Here is a 17,976-nt window from a genome sequence, read left to right as displayed (position 1 = left end):
CCCGGCTGCCCGCGCCCCGGCAGATACAGCACCTGGGAACCCGAGGAGAACATCCTGGACTCCCGCCTCATCGCCGCCTTCGAGCAGAAGTGAGTGCTCATCCCCCGCCCCGGGCTGGGGGGGCTGCGGCAGGTTTGGCTTTGGGTGGGCGACCGGGGAAAGGCGTCTAGGCTCCCTTCATTTTTTTTCTTTTTTTTTTTTTTTTTTAAAAAAAAAAGAAAAACCTCGTATGCTTCTGTGTTTCCCTTTGGGAAAAGTTTTAACTTCTTGCCAAATTTAACTCCCTAAAGGGAACGAGAGCGTGAGCTGTATGGGCCGAAGAAGAGAGGACCTAAGCCCAAAACTTTTCTCCTGAAGGTAACTCTTACTTAAATAACTTAGGCCTAGCCAAATGTCTCTTAAACCTCGCCAGTTCGTGCCCTTGGAAGGACTGGACTTTCAAGTGACTTGTGCCTGCCGCCTGGCTCTGGGAACGCAGGGACGGCCCGCCGGGAAAGCGGGTGGGGGGCAGGGATGCAGAAGCGTGTGAGGAGAGAGCGTGTGTGCGTGCGACGGGTGCCCCAGCAGGACGGTCGGTACGCGCGGATGTGCACGGTGAGGCTGCAATCTCTTTTCCAATATCCTCTCCGTCTTTACGGCTGTCTGCTGCCGCAGTGGAGAGCTAGCCTGCCCCGCTCCCTCTTCCTTCAGCAGCCTATTCCATCCAGCCTGTGCCCTGCAACTTAGCAGCATGCTGAGCAATCGGGCAGCTGTGGCGGGAGTCCCGCTGACACTTGTGCTCCTCCAATTGTGTTTCGGGATGAGGGTGCTCCATAAGAGTTTCATGAAGGGTTCATTTCATGAAGGGTTCATGTTTTGAACCTGTAAATGGCAGGCTTGTTTTGCCTTTTTTTTTTTGGGGGGGTGGGGAAGGAGTGTTTCACCTCTGTTTAGAATAGCAGCTGAAATTTCCAGTTCCCCTCTTGATAGACACAGCATCTCTGCTTACTTGCAGTGATGAATGAGGAAGGTAGTCCCTAGTACAGCCCCCCCCTTTTTTTACTTTTTTTTTTAATTAAGAAATCTGGTAACTGTGTGACTATATGAGTTCTATGGATTTATTAGCCTACAGACAAAACTCTTTGCTTTGCTCCCCTCCTACCCCCCCTTCCTCTACAACTATCTCAATCTCAGACTTTAAATTAATGTGGAAACACAACACACCTTTGTAAGATTAAGACAGATGAGCCAGTTCACAGCTTCCCTGGTTTTGATCTGATATAAAGTCCTGGAACAGCCAGGGTGGACCCTCTGGTGAGGCATCACTATCACTAAGTCATCCTATGGCTTTGGGCAAGTCATTTAGCCTTTGTACATGTTTCCCCATCTGTGAAACAGGTTAATACTTCCCTTTGCCTGAGAGCAGTAGGAGCTTTACTCAAGTCAGCACAGCACTTTAACTGTATGAGCACCGGAAAGAGCAGTGAGGGGGTAGGGTATTGCCTCTCCTCTGCTTTAAGAAGACATTACGAAGCACACCGAAGAAATGCGGGAACAGGCATGTTCTGATGCTCTGAGTAAAACCCAAGAGACTGTGGTAATCCTCGGAAAGTCCTGCTGATAGAACTGTCCTCCTCCTCCTCCCCCCTCGTTGCCTGTCTCTCTGCTAACAGTTTTTTGTATCTGCAGACTGAGAACTACAAACATAACTGATATGTACCACCTCTTACTCTTTATTCAAGGAAACTAGACTAGTTGGTTTTTCTCTTTCTGGCAGTCATGCATTAAATGAAACCCTTGTGTTTAGGTTTCCAACAATGCAGGGGAACACTTAAAGGGAAACCACCAGCTTAAAATAGTTCTCTGCTTGAATTAAAAAATACTGGTATTTGTAACACCTGACACTGTTCAGAGTGGTAGAGAAGTGTTTATGCTGTGCTTTTAACATTTCTGCGTGCAATCAGTTTCTTTTACTTTGTGATTCTGAATGTGTTACAGCAAAATCCACTGCCAATTTTTCACTCATTTAAAAAAACAAAACCAACCCCCAAACTCAAAAATAAAACCCACTCATTCCTCCTCTTCTCCCCTTGCCCTTTAAACCCCCCCTTCCCCACCAAACGTGGAACCTGAATTATTCAACAGCATCCTTTGAATCACGTCCCTGACACGTTTCTGTGGCACATCTTCCTTCTGCCAGCTTCTCAAACGCTACTGAAAACCCGTAGGTTTGCAGAGCTGGTGTGGTACTTTGTTAGAAGGTGGATTGCGATAGGGAGCGAGATGAGCTCTCCTGAAGGCTGGTGCCACGTTGTGGGAGAGGCTGGCAGGGCAGAGCGCTGCCACCGCTGCTTGGTTTGCAGCTCTGGGAAACTGAGCTGGTTGAGACTGTTAGTGCTCTGACTTGCCATTTTTCTGTGACTTCGGATCCTACCCTAAAAATAACGCCCCAGGCCAGGCAGCGAGAAGTAACCCTATCTCAGCCCTAGCTGAATTTGAGCTCTATTCAGGCAAACCACTAGCAATGCAACTCCTGCTAGAAACACGACTGAGACCAGCACGATGGTTTGTGTCCTGTGTATCTCTCGGTCAATTCTTCTGACCTGCCGAAGGTGCAGGTTTGACCTCTGCTAACTGGCGCTGCTGCGGGAGGAGTGGGATTCTGTTCTGCCTTGTGCATCGCTAACGATGTTTTCAGTTCTTTCAGCTGCAGAATCTTTTGCCAGTGAGAATTTCGGAAGCAGGGGAAGAAATTTGATTCTTGCGTCCCAGAGGGAGTCTTTGGAGTTGGCAGTTAGAACAATATTCTTTCTGATCTGTTAACTGAACAGATTAGGCCTGGATGCAATGATGTTTAAGCAGGAGTCTGGCCTAGGACTGCTTTGCTAGACTAGTCTGCCCTTGATTTGGTGGCTTTTCACGTGTATCGGTGCTCAAACTTGGGCATCCGAGTCTCCAGTAAGGAGAAATAAGTGCCCGATACGCTGCTCAGTCCCCTGGCTTGTGTGGGTGTTTTAGTTTGCAGTTGGGGCTAGGTTTATCCTGGGATTAGTTCTCAAAAACTGCAGATAGGCACCCAGGGGGATTTGCAGAAAGCATTCCAGCAGGTTAGTGGCCCACGCCTTTGGAAAAGCTTTGAAAAGCTGCATCTTCGGCCACCTGCTGCCTTTGTAAGCCAGGCTCCTGTTGCTGAGAGCTGTCTAACACTTGCCCTTTCGATCAGACTGCAAAGGGAAATTACAGTCCAAGCTTTGTAATACCGCTATCAAGATGGCCGGTGTTGAAAGGGACCCCTGCAAACTTCAACTGCAAAGTTTTGGGCAGGAAATGGGTCTTTATCCTCTGCATGCTAGGGGCAAGCTTTCCCACAGCTGAGCTCAAGCTTGGTGGGAGGTTGTAACTCTTGGGAGGCTGCTGGTATGCTGCAGGCATTGTGCTGAGCGTATGGGAAGCAGAGTCCTTGGTCTGAAATGGGCAGTGCTGTAAGTAGGGCTCTTACCTTAGTACTTAGGTGTCTGGCAGAAGTTGTCCTTGAGGGCAGGCCCTTCAGCAGCAGATTCGAATGCAAGCTGGCGCGAGGTTAGAAAGAGACATGGCGCACGCTGTAGTGATCTTCCTCTTTCCCCCCGCTCGGTTTGCTCTTTTTATTTTGCTTTTTTCCCCTCGGCACTCTGCTGAGAGGAATGCAAAACTCGCCAACTAATCTAATAAAGTCTAGCAAGTGCTATTAAGAGGCAGAGCCAGATCTGCAAGCTCAGTGGGTGGCTAGCAAAGACCCCTGGTCGGGGTGGCTGTAAATACTAAGGTAAAAAGACTGGAGAAGGTTAATGGGGAGGAAGAAGTAAGGGAGAGTCTTAGTGGGAAAGGGGGGGGGGGGAAAGGGACAAGCAGTGTGGTGTTCTGTCGCTTCGCCCTTCCTTGAACTCTAAAGTCGGAGTTGGGTTTCTTTTGATCTCCTCCCTGTTCGTAAATTATCCCTGAGCGGTTTGAAAACAGACCATTCCCCTTTGTAGCATTTTGTTCCCCATCCAGTAGGGAAACTTTAGTTTATGGCAGTGTTGCTTGGGAGAGCTGTGCTATGAACTGGCTTGCTGTTGCCTTGTCACTTGGAAGACTGCAGAAGAAAGAGGGCGATAAAAAGGCAGAATGGCAGCCAAAAAGGGGAAAGAAGAGCTCTTGCGAAGGCTGTTTGGAGCAAAGACTGTGGGAATGCAGGTGGAGAATAAAAGACAAAGCAGAACCAGTAATTTATGAGAGAGTAGCGCTACTATGGTGCAGCAGCGCTACTGGAAATGACTTGATTTTGAAATAATTAACTAGAAATCCATTGCCTTACAAGGTCTTTTTTTTTTTGAGGGTCTTTTTTTCTCCCAAATTGCAGAGAGTTTGATACAAATCAGGTAAGAGAGGCTTTTCTATGCACGTGTCCGTGTACATGCCTGTGCGCCTCAGTGCGTTAAGGGAATGAATTAACAAATACGCTTGCTGGGCCTCAAGGGACATTTATTCAGAAATAGTAGGGAACAGGGGAGATATGCTAGTTCCCAGGGGCAGTGAGGGAAAGCTGTACAAGCTAAATAAAGGTGATACGTATCCCAAAAGGGAAGGGGGGGGGGAAGGGAAGCAATCCTAGCGATTGCCTTGCTCTTGTGACAGAGCACTGCAGCAAGCCTCCAGAAGCTGCATCCTGATGTAGGCTGAGCTGTAAGCAGAGTGAATTACTTCATATACATGCTGAGTACCTCTTCAGCAGTGAGCAAATCCTGCAGGTGAAAACAGCAAAACCCAGGGAGGTAGTTTCCATTTGGAAAACTTCTGAGTTAAGTAGCAAACTGTGGTGACCCAGCTGAAAGGATTAAACGGGTTTGTTTTTCAAAGGCCTCGTGCTTATACAGCTCGTGAGTGTGATTGACTAATGGATCTGTAGCAGGGAGAAGTGCATCTCCAGCAGATAAAACTGAATGCTGAGTCTTCTCCAAACCTGAGGCAGCAAGTTACTTAATGTAAAGTTGGAAGCAGGAGATGGAGAGCCCAGAAAATGTGCTGTCCTTTGCAGGGAAGAGACTTGAGTTCATATAGTTGATGCCTGAATAAACCCGATCCTGTGGTAGGAACACTGAGCTTTGCAAGTGAGAGGGCTCTGGGGGCTGGTTTTAGATAAAGCATCTGATACTATTTTTCTTGAAACCTTACCTGGAAAAGCAAGCTGAAGATAAGATGAATATTTGCATATTGCTCTTTAGAACTCTTGTTGAAGCTGGTCACTGGGGACAGCAGTGTAGCACCTGGGGGGGACTGCTGGGTCCCAGCTTACCCTCTCAATATTCTGGCCCGTACTGAACTGGTATTTAATAAATGCAGAGAGCTGAAACATGAGTTAGAAACAGCTTCAGCCTTGGGGGAGTGCCCCAGAAGTAACTGGAAGCACAGATGCATAGCAAGTAAAGGAGACCCAATGATTCTGGAGAAGTCCGAGCCGCGGGCCAGGGCTCTGTGCTAGCCGCTGCATAAGCACAAAACCAAGATGGGTGTCTGTCAAAACAGGACTGGAGCTGATTAAGGTGCACAGGCTGAGAAAGTAAAATCGGCAGGACTATGGATGGCTGGGCAGTGGCCATCCCAGCATTGTTGCTTTTCATTTAACATGGTTGATGGGAAGCTTTGCTGAGGAATTTTGGCACGTATAAGGCAACTGTGGCTCGGGGGAGATGTGTGGGGAGGTCTGCTTCTTTCTCACGTGGGTGATGGAAGGCAGCGCTGTAGGCAGGCGGCAATTAGACTCTGCTCCAAGCAGAGGGGCGCAGAGGGGGCAGAAATCCTCACTCCAAGGTGTAATTACAGGGTAGGGAATTAGTCTAGAAGACGTGTGGTGTTGGCAGCAGGAGAGGCCCTGAAGGATGCCTGTGTCTATCTGCTGAAGCTGTCAATCAAGGATTTTTACCCGTGCATCTGTCTGTACCCTCTGCCTGGCTTCCCTGTCCTGCATTTTGGAATGGGACATTGTGTTGCACTTTGCTCTCTGCTGAGCAGTGATAAATTGGCGAGAAGCCCAAAGCATGAGAGCAGCAGTGCTGGAAGGGCTGGCTGTAATGGGGAAGGGGAGCGAAAAGGAAGAACAAAATTGCTAATCCAGGCTGTGCTGGTATGTAATGTCAGAAAACAAACTGTAGCTTATCCCGGTGTCTGCCATCTGCTTCAGAGGGACCTGTGAAGACAGGGAGCAAGCAACAGACCTAGATGTGCATCTGTCTGCCCCTGTGACCTCCTGACGGGATCTGTGGTGTCTTGAAGTTGTGGATCATTGGGATGGGAGGGGGAGAGTTGATGCATGGTACAGGGAGTTCGCCTGGTGCTGCTGCTGTGTTCCAGCCTGTAGGATGCCTGGGACAGGAACGGTGTCTGTCTATTCATTTTCTGAACAGTTTGGGGCACGGAGTAACGTGTGGGGCTGAGCAGAGAGGACTTAGCTGGACACTGGGATGCTTCCTGCTACAGCAGGATGTGTTGGGGTTTGTCTGGACTGGGGATGCTTCCCTCTGTCCAGGTGAAACAGCCCTGTACAGCCCAGGGTTAACGTGGAGAGTGTCTGTGCCCACCTTGGCAGTTGTGTACTCATCCCTGTTTCTTTGTCCCTGGTGTAGATGAGCCTTCAGTCTGCATTTTCACATATAGCTGGGGAAGGAGGCCTCGTCTTTGCCAGTCCTTTTAAAGCCAGGATACAAGTAGTACTGCAGGGCACGATCCAGCATTAGCCAGGAAGGAACAAAATGTCTTCACGTGTCTGTTCTCTGCTTGTTCAGGATCTTCTGCAGTTCCCATGGGGATCTCGGTGGGAGAAGAGGCACACTGGGTGACAGCAAAGCTCTGGGGATGTAGGGCCAGGGCTTTGAGCTTATTGTGCGAGAGCTGGCCTGGGCCCCTCGCATAGATCTGTTCGATCCCTGCCTTTACACGCACATTTTTTTCCCCAGGCGTTTCTCTGGTTAGGAGGCACAGCCTGCAGGGTGACAAAGGAGATGGTGTTGGGAGTGCTTAAGCTCTTAGCTGGCAAGAAGCCATCCCGATCTTGGCGTGTGCTAGGGGGCAATGGGACGGAAAAGTTGGGGAGGGAAAGCAGCTGTCTTCTAGCACTGCAGTTCTCGTTGTGCCCACGAGATGGGGGAAGCCCCTCACTAGATGGGCAGTCAGAGGGGGGCTTGCCTGTCCCCTCCAGGCGTGGGTGACTTCTGCCTGTGACCACTGCTGAGAGAGGGGGTAAGGAAGGGGGGTTTGTTTGGACAAGGAGCAGGGTGCAGGTGGGAGGCTGAGCTCTACAAGCAACTGTGCTCTGGCAAGGGGTGATGTAAGAGTACACTCTGGGTTTCCATGCCCACAGGGTCTTCGGGTCATACTGCCTCAGCTTACCAACAAAACTGTTGTTCCTGCTGCCAGAAAATGTTCCTGTCTCTGGTGTGTGAACCAGGGCAGGTTTTGGCACTGTCTCCAAGCACCAGAAGAGCTTAGAAGTCTTGTTCCCCTGCTCTGGCACGAGCGGTGGAACCAGTGCTGTTCCTCCTCTGTTTCATTAGTAGGTTTCAAACAAGCGTGGTGTTCAAAAGGACAAGTCAATCTCTTCTTTGGAGATGAAGTTAAACTTGCATTCCAGCTGGCCTGGTCTCTGGCTTTAAACACTGGACCTTGCTCCCACAGCAGAGTAAGGATATCCAACTTGCTTCTGGTCTCTAGTTAAAGTTAAGCTTCAGATCTCCGCATTTCTTGCATTTAGCCTAAAGACAGCTCTGTCAGACCACCCTCACCAGCTTCCATCTGTGTTCAAGACCCCTTTCTTCCATGCTTTCCAGAGCAGATGAGTCTGGTTGTGGGAGGGGAAGACCAACTGGATGCATTACTCTTTCTCTCCCCCTTGTCTCGTGCTCATTTTGTAGAGGACCTGAGACAGTCCGCTGTCTTGGGACTAGTACGTAATTTTGGATGCTAACTCAACACTAACAGCCCCAGTGCCTAGGAGGATGTTTGGTTGGTTGGCTGACGGTGGAGGGTTTTGCACGTTGGCTGATGATGACTGAGAGTGGCCTTGGAAACCATTAACTGTAACCCTGAAACATGGCTGGAGGGTGGCAGTTTCCTCCTGGGGGAAGCACGTGTCAACAGGGGCACTGCCTAGGGAGTAATTAGCTGCCTAAAAAGGACGTAGAAGTGCCCCATGCTTATATGGGGGCTGTGCTGTGGCTCTTAATAGTCCATAGGTGTGTATGCATGCTTGTCGTTAGTGTGGGTATAGATGTGACATGACATTCTTGTCCTGAGGGGAGCAATGTGTAATTTGAGATTTGGCTGCCTCTCTGACCCTGTTTTTGTTTCTCTCTCCCCACCACCGCAGGCTCGGGCCCAAGCGGAGGCCCTCCACCTTGGGGATGTACACTTTTCTGTCAAGCCTGGTTCCAGCACCTCCTCTCCCAAGCTCCACTCCAGTGCCGCAGTGCACCGGCTCAAGAAAGACATCCGGCGATGCCACCGCATGTCCCGGCGTCCCCTGCCCCGTCCAGACCCCCAGAATGGCGGGAGCGTGGGTGGCGGGGCTGGCATCCGTCCTCCTGTCTCGCCATTCTCGGAGACCGTCCGCATCATCAACCGTAAGGTGAAACCCCGCGAGCCCAAGCGCAGCCGCATCATCCTCAACCTCAAAGTCATTGACAAAGGTGGGAAGCCAGCCAATGGGGCCGGGGCCCTGGCTCGGCCCAAGATCCCGTCCCGAAACCGTGTCATCGGCAAGAGCAAAAAGTTCAGTGAGAGCGTTCTCCGCACCCAGATCCGTCACATGAAGTTCGGCGCCTTTTCGCTCTACAATAAGCCGTCCACTGCACCTGCCCCCTCTCTGGAGGGCAAAGGAGAGGCCGAAGGCTCCCAGGCAGCCTCCTGTGGGCTCATTATGGGCTCTACCCCCTATGATGCCCCCAGCTCCAGCTCCTCCGGCTGCCCGTCGCCTGCCCCCCACTCCTCCTCTGACCCAGATGATTCTCCTCCGAAGCTGCTTCCCGAGACCCTCAGCCCAGCCATCCCCGACTGGCGCGAGTCAGAGGTCCTTGACCTCTCAATCCCACCCGAGTCGGCCGCCACCAGCAAGCGTTCTCCCACAGGAGGGTGCAGCGGGGGGCAAACACCCTCCTTGTCGCTTTCCTCTTCTGACCCGGAGCAGGAGGCGGGCGACTGGCGTCCTGAGATGTCCCCTTGCTCTAACGTGGTGGTCACGGATGTCACCAGCAATCTCCTCACCGTCACCATCAAGGAGTTCTGCAACGCAGAGGATTTTGAGAAGGTGGCAGCGGGTGGCGGTGGCGGAGGAGGCAGCAAGTGAGAAGCCAGGTCCCCCCACTCCAGGGGTGTGGGGGGAGCTCTACCTGCGAGAAGTCGTGGTGCGAATGGCTGTCCTTAGTTCTCTCCTTCTCCCCTTGGCTGTCCCTCTGCCCTCACTGCCACCCTTCCTCCTCCTTTCCCCCTGCCCACTCCCTCTTGCCTGGAGGCTGGAGCGTGTCAGTGGGGCGGAGCGGGGGCACCCACCATTCCTGGGTGTCGCTGCTGCTGGGAGGAGGCAGGGAGGGTCATGGTGGGGCTGGGGAGTGGTTGTTTGTCCTTGAATGTGGTGGTGTCCAACGGGCAGCGGAGCCTTTGGGGATGAGGGATGGGTGAGCGTGTGTCTGTGTGCCTGTGGGGGTGGTGGGGAAGGTGCTCTTCCTCTTCCTTCCCCTTCCATCTTCGACAAAAACTGAAAAGGAGCTCCAGACTCTTGAGGGGAGAATGTAAGAGGGTTGGAGCCCTCATCCACTCCCCCCGAGCCTTCTCCCACAATGTGCATGCAGTCTCTTCCATTCCTATGTTTTCCCCTTGCCATGACTCTGATCCTGCCATCTTTCCCCTTCTTGGCCTGCAGCCTGGATCTGCCCTCTCCTCTGCTGTCCTCATGGCAGTTGCTGATCCAGGTGCCCCCAGAGCCAGGGGGAGAGGGGCAGGTGAGGCATCATGCCTGGAAGGTGCTTGAGACAAAGCTGGGGTGTTGGGGGTGCCCCATGCAGCATACACCCCATATTGGCTTCCCGTTTCCTTTGACTATTGGTGCTACCTTGGCAGTTGTGTGGGCACTTTCAGGTGGCCTGGTCCCTCTTCTCCTGCATCTTCCAACTTGCTTAGCTTTGCAGGGGGAAGGGAAGAAAAGAGGAGTCTGTTTCTGGCCTGGATCTTCCTCCTGGTGTTCATCACTTGCACTTGCCTGGGGGAGAGGGCATGAAATGCCCTTCCCCAGCCTTTCTGTGGTGGAGTGGGAGTGGGCCGTGCATCCATCCTTCAGTTTGGGGGAAGACACGCTGCCCAAGCTGGGCGAGGCTGGTCTCCTGCCTTGTGCGTAGGCTTCCCTCAACCCTTTTTGCTTCCCCTGCTCCCTCAGAAGGAGGGAGGGATGGATGGATGGACAATAAGGCGGGTCATTTGCTCTTCCTGCTTCCTTTCATCTCTCTTGCTCTCCCTTCCCTATGGTGAATGGCCCAGAAGAGGGTTCCCCTCTGTCCTTTCAGCATCTGAAATGGCCCTTACAACTGTCAACCAAAGGTGCTAATAAGAAGTAACTGTTTCTCCCGCATCGTACGCGTGTGTGCCGGATCTCTTCCCCAAGAGCTCCTGTGTGCTGATCTAGAAATTCCTTCTCTTTGCCCCTTGCAAGTAGGAGCGAGCAGGACCACAGCTTGCCGTTCTTTACCCACAGCTCCCTCTTTCCCCCTGACCACCCTTGTTCACATCCAGAATAAGCTCTCTCTTTCACCTGCCATTTCTGGCTTGCTCCATTTCTGTGTGGGTCCTAAGCTTCGTGGTGAGGTGCCGTTCTTTTGCTCTCCCCCTACTCGCATAGGGCTCAGCCTGTAGAGGCAAGGAGAAGAGGTGCTGATCAATCAGTGGGAGAGCCTCACCCTCTCAGCCCTGTCCCCCATATTTGGGATGGGGCAGAGGGGCGGCACTTCTACATAACATGCTGCAGAGGTGAAAAGGGTGGAAAAAAAATTTCCCGTGCCAGGGCTCACCTACTTACGAACCTGCCCTGGGTGGGTGAACACAAGTGGAATTGTCCCCTCTGGTGCTTCCACACGAGGGTGCTCTGGAGCCACTGGCTCTGAGGAGTGCTCTTGTGTGGAGTAGTGATTTTGTGGTTGCAGTGGTCTGAGGGCAGACAGGAGGCAGTTTCTGGGAGAGAGGCAGTATTTCTCTGCCCAAGGGGCATCGTTGGGGCGGTAGAGGGACAGACCAGCTTCTGACCTTAACTAGGGCTTCTGTGCCCAGAGCTTGTCTCTTCCCTGCCTCCAGCACCTGGGTTGGTGTAATTAAATCTTTGCTGCCCTCCCCAGAAGCCTTGCCTCACAGTGGGTGGAATTCAAAGCTGTGGGGCACAGTGAATTCACACCAGCTGCGGGTCGGTGTCTGCGCAGAAAGTCTGAGGGGGATTCCAGGTGCTGTTAGCACCACCCTTTGCACACCTCTTTCTTTTTCTTTCCTGGGTTAAAAAGCTTAGTGGACTCTTTGGGGATGTGGTTGCATTCACAGCTGAAGCTAGGGGCAGGGAGAAAGAGACTTCCCCGATCCATTCACTGAGCTAAGGCTTCCTATAACTTGTTGGACTTGTGTGCGTGTCTATATTAATACCTGCCTGTATTTTTTGTCTTTTTTTTTTTTTTTTTTTGCATCTTCCCTGTGCCTGGCACACCCGGAGATCCCTTATTTTAGCATAGCCTATCCATTTGACTGCAGCTTCAAAGATGAGCAGTTTGTAGGCATAGGGAAAAGCTCGCTCTTAGGGAAATAGCAAGGAGATTCTTCTCTTTCCTCCCCTCATTCTCAACAAGAACTATTCTGTGGCTGCGAGATAAGAGGAGCTTATTTGTGGGGTGGATGCAAACTGGCCAGTCACTTTAGGTTGTTAAGTTACTGTTTGGTGTGTATGTGGTGATGTGTTTTGTTTCGTGGTATTGAGGTTCTGAAAAAATAAATTGAAGCGTTTAAGTGGGAGATAAAAGGGAACTTTAATAGGAAACTCTTGATGTGTTTTGGCCAAGATGTGTTCACTTGGCAGGATTCTTTTCCCCAGTGTCTCTTGTATGGTGTTCTTTGGGGGCAGGGGACAGGAATTGTTTAATTGAAGGGTTTTTGCCTTTCTCCAGAGTGACAAGCAAGGGGACTGTCTGTGAAGAGCAAAACAGTGGGTCGTTGTAGGGGTACTCCGTGAGGACCTTCTTCCTGTGGTGAGGAGATGAGGGGACTTGTTGTGGCAGAGGAACTCGTGCAGTAGATCCTCTTTGTGGAGGAGGAAAGGAGTATGATCCGGCTTGCAGACACAGCTCAACTGCTTGTGTGACAAATCTCTCCCTGGGTGCGTCACCAGGTGGGAATCAAACCCTGAACCTCTGGATCCGAATGAGGATCCCATGTTGTTTTGAGTTAGAGGTCTGCTAACTTGAATGTAGCAGCAGCCTCAAGTTCCTTCAGGTGGACAAGCCGCTTGAGGCTGACTAACCTACCTTCGTATTCACGTGGGTTACGCTCCTCCTTCTGAATTTTTGCCCTTACTCCTTAACGGAGATGGGAAGGAAGATCTATCCATGCTCTTTAAAAAGGGTGTGGGACTGAGGGGGAGGAGTTTATTTGAAAGTATCCCCTTCCCTTCCCCGTAATCCCTAGGAAAAAAAAACAAAACAAAAAACAGGGAAATATTCTCTGTGTCTGTGCCATGTTTGTTCTCTTGTTGTCGTGTTTTTAGAGGAGATTTTATGATGGAGTGGAAAAAGTGAAATGATTAGTTTTGCATAAAAAAAGAAAAGTTTAAAAAAAATTTCTACAGGGAGAGAGCGAGAGAGAGAGAGTTTAAAAATTAATAATAAATGCAGTGATTGCACAAACTGTAGTGGTATTAGATGGTCCTTAGAGAAAAGAGTATTTTGTAGTATCGAAGCATGTGTGTCTGGGATGGTGTTTGACTTGCTTGAACTGGAGGGAAAGGCATTCTGGGACTAAGCAGCGATCTCTGAGCTGAAAAGGCAAGTTGCATGTTGGAGGAACCCTGTCTACAAACCCTTCCCGTCCTTGCCTCCCAAGTGTTGGAGTGAGTTCCCTTCCCTCCCATACCTCTCCTGTGAGCTAAGGTGGAGTCTCCAAGTGGTTTTCTGGCCGAGCGGCCCTCAGAAATGGCCGGTCACGTTCTGACAGAACGTGGATTGGGCCACCAACATGGAAACAGTTGACTTACTTTGCATGCACAGCAAGCTGCTAAGATTTGGGGTTGGCATGTACCTTTCCTGCCAAGTCGCTGTCACTTCTTCTCTTTTCCCTCCCCCATATCCAAGCAGGATTAAATACGGTGGGCTTATCTCCCGGGAAGCAGATACGCCTCCCCTCCGTAGGGTCTCTTAGCTTCTTCCAGCATCAGGTGGGGAATGGCATTTTTCCGTATAGGATTCACCATATCAGGACAGAGAACCAAGTCCCTACACTGTATGTAGTCCAGCGTCCCATCTCTGCCAGCAGCTGGATCTTCAGAGGCAGATGAGAGAGCTGCCTTGTGTCCTCTGAAGGTGTTGCTGAGTGAGGCATACCCTCTTCTTGAGGCCAGCAAATGCTGGAAGTTTTGGGGTGGAGGGGGGAGCACCCCGACAGGACTGTGCTTGAGTATGGCTGCTTTCTGCTCTGGCCTCCTGCAGGGTGGTGGGGAAGAGTTGCCCAAACATTTCTTCCAAGCAAGGAGGCAGCTCTTGCATGCTGGCTTCCCCATTCAAGATGTCTCTGCTGGGCGTTCATCTGGTGCGTGGGAGTGACTGCAGGGAAGAGGGAAGCCACCAGATGCTGGTGTCTGAACAGAAGGTGGCAGGCAGGGGACGCTAGGACAGCTTTTCTTGCCTGGACTTCTCTGGTGCCCTTGGCTTTGTGGTGGCAGGCGACGGATGTCTCTATGCCTCCCATAGCCTGGGCTGCTCTTGGGAACTTCTCTCTCTGCCCATCGAGCTCTGTCAGTGCTTCCCGCAGCCTTCAGCTTGGAGCGGCAGCCTCCTGTCTCGTGTGCTCTTTTTCTCCTTGCTGAGCAGAGCGGGACTGGGGAGGCGTGAAGCTAATGAGATGCAAGCTCCTTTTGGGATGGAAAACAGGAATAAGAGCGTGGCAAGCAGGCCCAGCTGTGGTGAGCCACTGCTTAATTTCTGTTTTCAAAAGAGAAAGGGAGCATTTCTCTGCGTCTCCCCTTACCGAAGTTCCCAGGGAGATTTTTATGAAATAAAACAAAAAAACCCAACCACAGTCCTGCTTTTTACCAGGTAGGAGCTGTCTCTGAGCTGAGTCTTCCTAGGGATTTCACTCCCTTTCCCAGCCCCTCTTTGTAGAGGAGGTTTTGGCAGCTCCCAGCGTTTGGAGATGATCACCTTACTTGGGGACCTCCTGACAGAAAGAGGTTGCCGCACTGAAGGACGGTGTCCTGAGTCCCCCATGTTTCTGCCCACCCCAGGTCGTGGCATCAGTGGGGCTGCTCGGCAGCAGGTCCTTCTCCCCAGGGAGGTGTAACAAACCTGGAGTGCGTGTCTGGCTAAGTGCTTATTTTTCCCCTCGCCTCCTTCCCCACCTTCTGACAAGACTTTTTCCTCCTTGCCTGGCGCATCCTTTTACTCCAATGTCGCTTGCTTTTGCTGCATTTTTCAATCGCCCAATAATCGTGCAAGAGCTGGGATCTTATTTACTTTTTATATATAAATATATAAATATAAAAGAAACCCTCTCCCCTCCCCTCGTTCCCCGACGTCTCACCCACCACCCCGCACGCGGCCTTCCTCATCTCTGCTCTGAAGGTGGTGCGCTGTAGAGGGTTGATTTGGGGCCAGGGATTCGGTGCCTCCTGGGTTCTGTTCCTTCTTGGTTTGCCGTGGCCTTTCTGCCAGCTGTGTCACTGCCCTGTGCCTCCGTCCCCCTCGTGCGAAGGGGGTGGTGGGTGGAGGGGACCATCCTGCTGAGGGTGCTGGCAGCCCGACTCCCACGGCGTTTGCACAGAGCCGGAGGAGTGCTGAGTATTGCTTCGGAAATCCCCCTCTCCCTGTCCGTGCTTCCTTCCCGAGGTAACTCCAGCAAGTATCTTCACTTCATCGATGCTTTGGGGTTGAGCAAATAAGTGGCTTTATTTTTTTTTTTTTTTTTAATTCTGTTTTTTAGGTCCCTCCCCAGAGCACAATGTGTATGGTTTCTTTCTGGGGGTGTAGATGGGAGGAGATGATGGAGTCTATCTCCGTCCTCACCTTTGTCTTTCCGTCCTCTACTTCTCTCCCCTTCCGATGTTGCCCTGTGTCAGACTGACGTGGGGCTTGTGCCCTCGTCTGTGCAGGGTGAACAGCCTCGGCACCAGCAGCTCCACGTGTGCTCTGCACGGCCCATCCGAGGTGCCCTGCGTCCCACCTGCCTCACCTATCAGGATGTTGCAGGGCCCCCAGTTCTTCTTTCTCCCTTTCTTTGAATTTCTCCTTCCAGGAATGAAGGGAGGCGTAGTTGGTTTGCCCTTCCCACGGTGGTGGGCTGCCTCTGGCAGCTCTTCTGTCCCTTCCAGCTTCTCTGTGGTGGGAAATGAGGTGTCTCCAGGACTATCCAAAAGCATGGTCCTTGGGGTGAGTCCCTCGGGCGAGGGCTGTGCTTTGAGCCCTCTCCCTCCAGGCACCCACCCGAGAGTGCCGGCAGAGACGGTGGTGCTGGGGGTGGAGGAGCGGGGATGCACTCTGTGCTCCCGGGCCGAGGGGAGCAGGGAAGCGGGCAGCAAGCACGGTGCTGCAAAGAAGTGAGGCGACGGAAGGGCAGCCAGGGGCAGGCAGGGTGACGCCAGCTTCAGCAGCGGCTCGGAAAATAGATCTGGTGGGAGGGAAGGGGCACGGTCGGGACGAGCAGCTGAAGTGTTCATTCCTGTTGCAGGGCTCCGGTTCTTGACTTCGTTCCTTGTTCAGCCGAGCACTTAAGAGCTTGCACGAAGCTGCAGGGGCGCGGCTGGGTGCCTCGGAGCGCTTCGTGGGGCTTCGGGGCCTCATAGGACTAGCAGGGCCCTCGCGTGCTCCCCGCTGCACCCTGCTCTCCGGGGGTGCCGAGGGTTTCCTTCTGGGCAGAGCAGCAGGTAGGCGCTCTTTCGCAGGTAGGTTGCTCTTTCGCTGTCCTGGAGGGAGCGTGCTGCTTCCAGCCCCCCGGCTGCAGAGGGGGACGGAGTCTTAGGTCAAGCTCTCAAATAGAACAACAACAAATTCACTCTGACTTTTTTTTAGAAAAAAGTTGTTGTCCCCGCGCCTCCCTCAAGCTAATCAGCTTGGTACGCTGTCCTCTTCCTCTCTCCCCTGCTGTTAAGCCTTGTGTGCTCGTTAGGAATAGAGGAGACTTTTTTTTTTTTTTTTTTGGATATTTTTTTCCGGTTTGTTTTCTTTTTGGATAGAAAGCTGTCTGGTGGCAGAGGACAGGGGCCTGCCTCATCTGTTCCTTCCTCTCACCTTCCCCAGCGCCAAGCTGAGGCTCAAATCCTGCAGATTCCTGCAAACACTGACCTTTGGGCAGGCGAGTTACCCCACTGAGCTCCGTGGTACTTGGGTGCTTCAGATTCTGCCTGTGCTTGAGTTTCAGCAGCATCAGAGCCTTATCCTTTCTCTTAGAGGTCAGACCCAACTCCTAGAGTGCTGATGGTTCTGGTGCAACCCATCTGTCTCTTTATTTCCCCTCACTTGGTATACAGAGTGAAGGTGGTAATTTTTTTTTTTTAATTTAAAATAAACCTAAATATGTATCTTGTAATTTTTTTTATTTTGAAAAAAATGCATTTAAGGATTGTGCACGGATGAATTGTATATCTATATATTTTTTTGTCTTGCAATTTTCATTTTAAATATAGTGTTTGTTCAGGTTTTTGTTCTGTTTCGTTTTTTGGTTTTTTTTTTTAATCCAGTTCCCAGCTGCCTAAACTCTGTCTAGAGCGGAGGGGTGGGAGGCGTAGCCACTGGAGGGGCGATGGAATCGCCCCTTCCCCTGGCGCTTCCCACAAGAAAATGGTTTGCTCCAGGTTTGGGGGTGGGGGTTGTGCTAATTACTCTTGTATTCTTGTACATTTTGTTCTTTCTGCTGCTCTTGAATATTGTATCAATGCCAGAAATGGGGAGTTTAAAAATTAAAAAAGAAAAAAATTAACCCCAATAAATTGTTACATTCCAAAACCTGTTGTCTTCTCTTCCTCGGGTGGGCTCTGACCTGCTCTGGGGGTAGGCGACCTGCGGAGCTGGGAGCGGGGACGCTGGAACACCTGGGCTAAGCCAGCGCTGGTCGGCTCTGCAGTCAAATACTGGCACACTGGGTGCCTCCTGGTGCGCCGTGGGTTAAGTCTGGTTTGGGTCTTCAGAGCTTTCTGGACATGCAGGAGCTCCAGCAAGGGACTGGCGAGGCCCTTCCTGCAACACTGGGGGAAGAGGGGCACATTGGGAAGGCCAAACTGTAGCAAGCAGAACCTGGACGTGCTCCTCCAAAATGCTTTGGAGAACATACCCATGGGTATCTCTGCATCCTTTTTCTTTCAAAAATGAAATTAAAGCCGAGCACAACCTCGCACCTGGCAGCTGAAAAAACACTTTAGGCTTTTCCCCACTCCAAAAGGTGTGCCTAAGCGCACTCTCCCACATCCTAATCAAAGAAATATGCTGAAAAATACTTTTAATGTGTGTCATCAAAGCCCCAAATTCTCTGTGTCAGCCTCTAGCCCATAGGTACAAAAGGTTACAGGAAAATTTCAGGTTGGGAAGTGCTATCGGCATGAGATGTGATGGGGAAAGGGGAGGGGGTTTGGGTGCCCACTCTTCAGGGGGACAGGGGAGAAGAGTGAGGAGTTGGTACTTGTGGGTGCTGGGTATGGGGTCCAGGCACAGCTCTGGGATGCTGCCATCGGAGCTGGGTCCGACTGAAATGCCCTCGGGGTGCCCTTCT

At 51.6% G+C, this 17,976-nt stretch overlaps 1 protein-coding gene across 1 annotated transcript in view; it reads left to right on the top strand.

The window, feature by feature from the left end:
* CBX6 (chromobox 6) overlaps window positions 1–16,744 on the top strand; it is a 36,987-nt gene extending 20,243 nt beyond the window's left edge. The window contains exons 2-5 of the mRNA XM_035903157.1: window positions 24–89; window positions 291–357; window positions 8,414–9,330; window positions 15,943–16,744. Coding sequence (XP_035759050.1) covers window positions 8,498–9,330; window positions 15,943–16,057 — 948 coding nt within the window. The 5' untranslated portion in view covers window positions 24–89; window positions 291–357; window positions 8,414–8,497 and the 3' untranslated portion in view covers window positions 16,058–16,744. The remainder of the gene's footprint in view (window positions 1–23; window positions 90–290; window positions 358–8,413; window positions 9,331–15,942) is intronic.
* The last annotated feature ends 1,232 nt before the right edge of the window (window positions 16,745–17,976 follow it).

This window comes from Egretta garzetta, unplaced genomic scaffold (genome assembly GCF_000687185.1).
Source record: "Egretta garzetta isolate BGI_Z169 unplaced genomic scaffold, ASM68718v1 scaffold51, whole genome shotgun sequence".
Lineage (NCBI taxonomy): Eukaryota > Metazoa > Chordata > Aves > Pelecaniformes > Ardeidae > Egretta > Egretta garzetta.
Note: the sequence above shows the minus strand (reverse complement) of the source record. Positions and strands in the feature narration are given on the sequence as shown.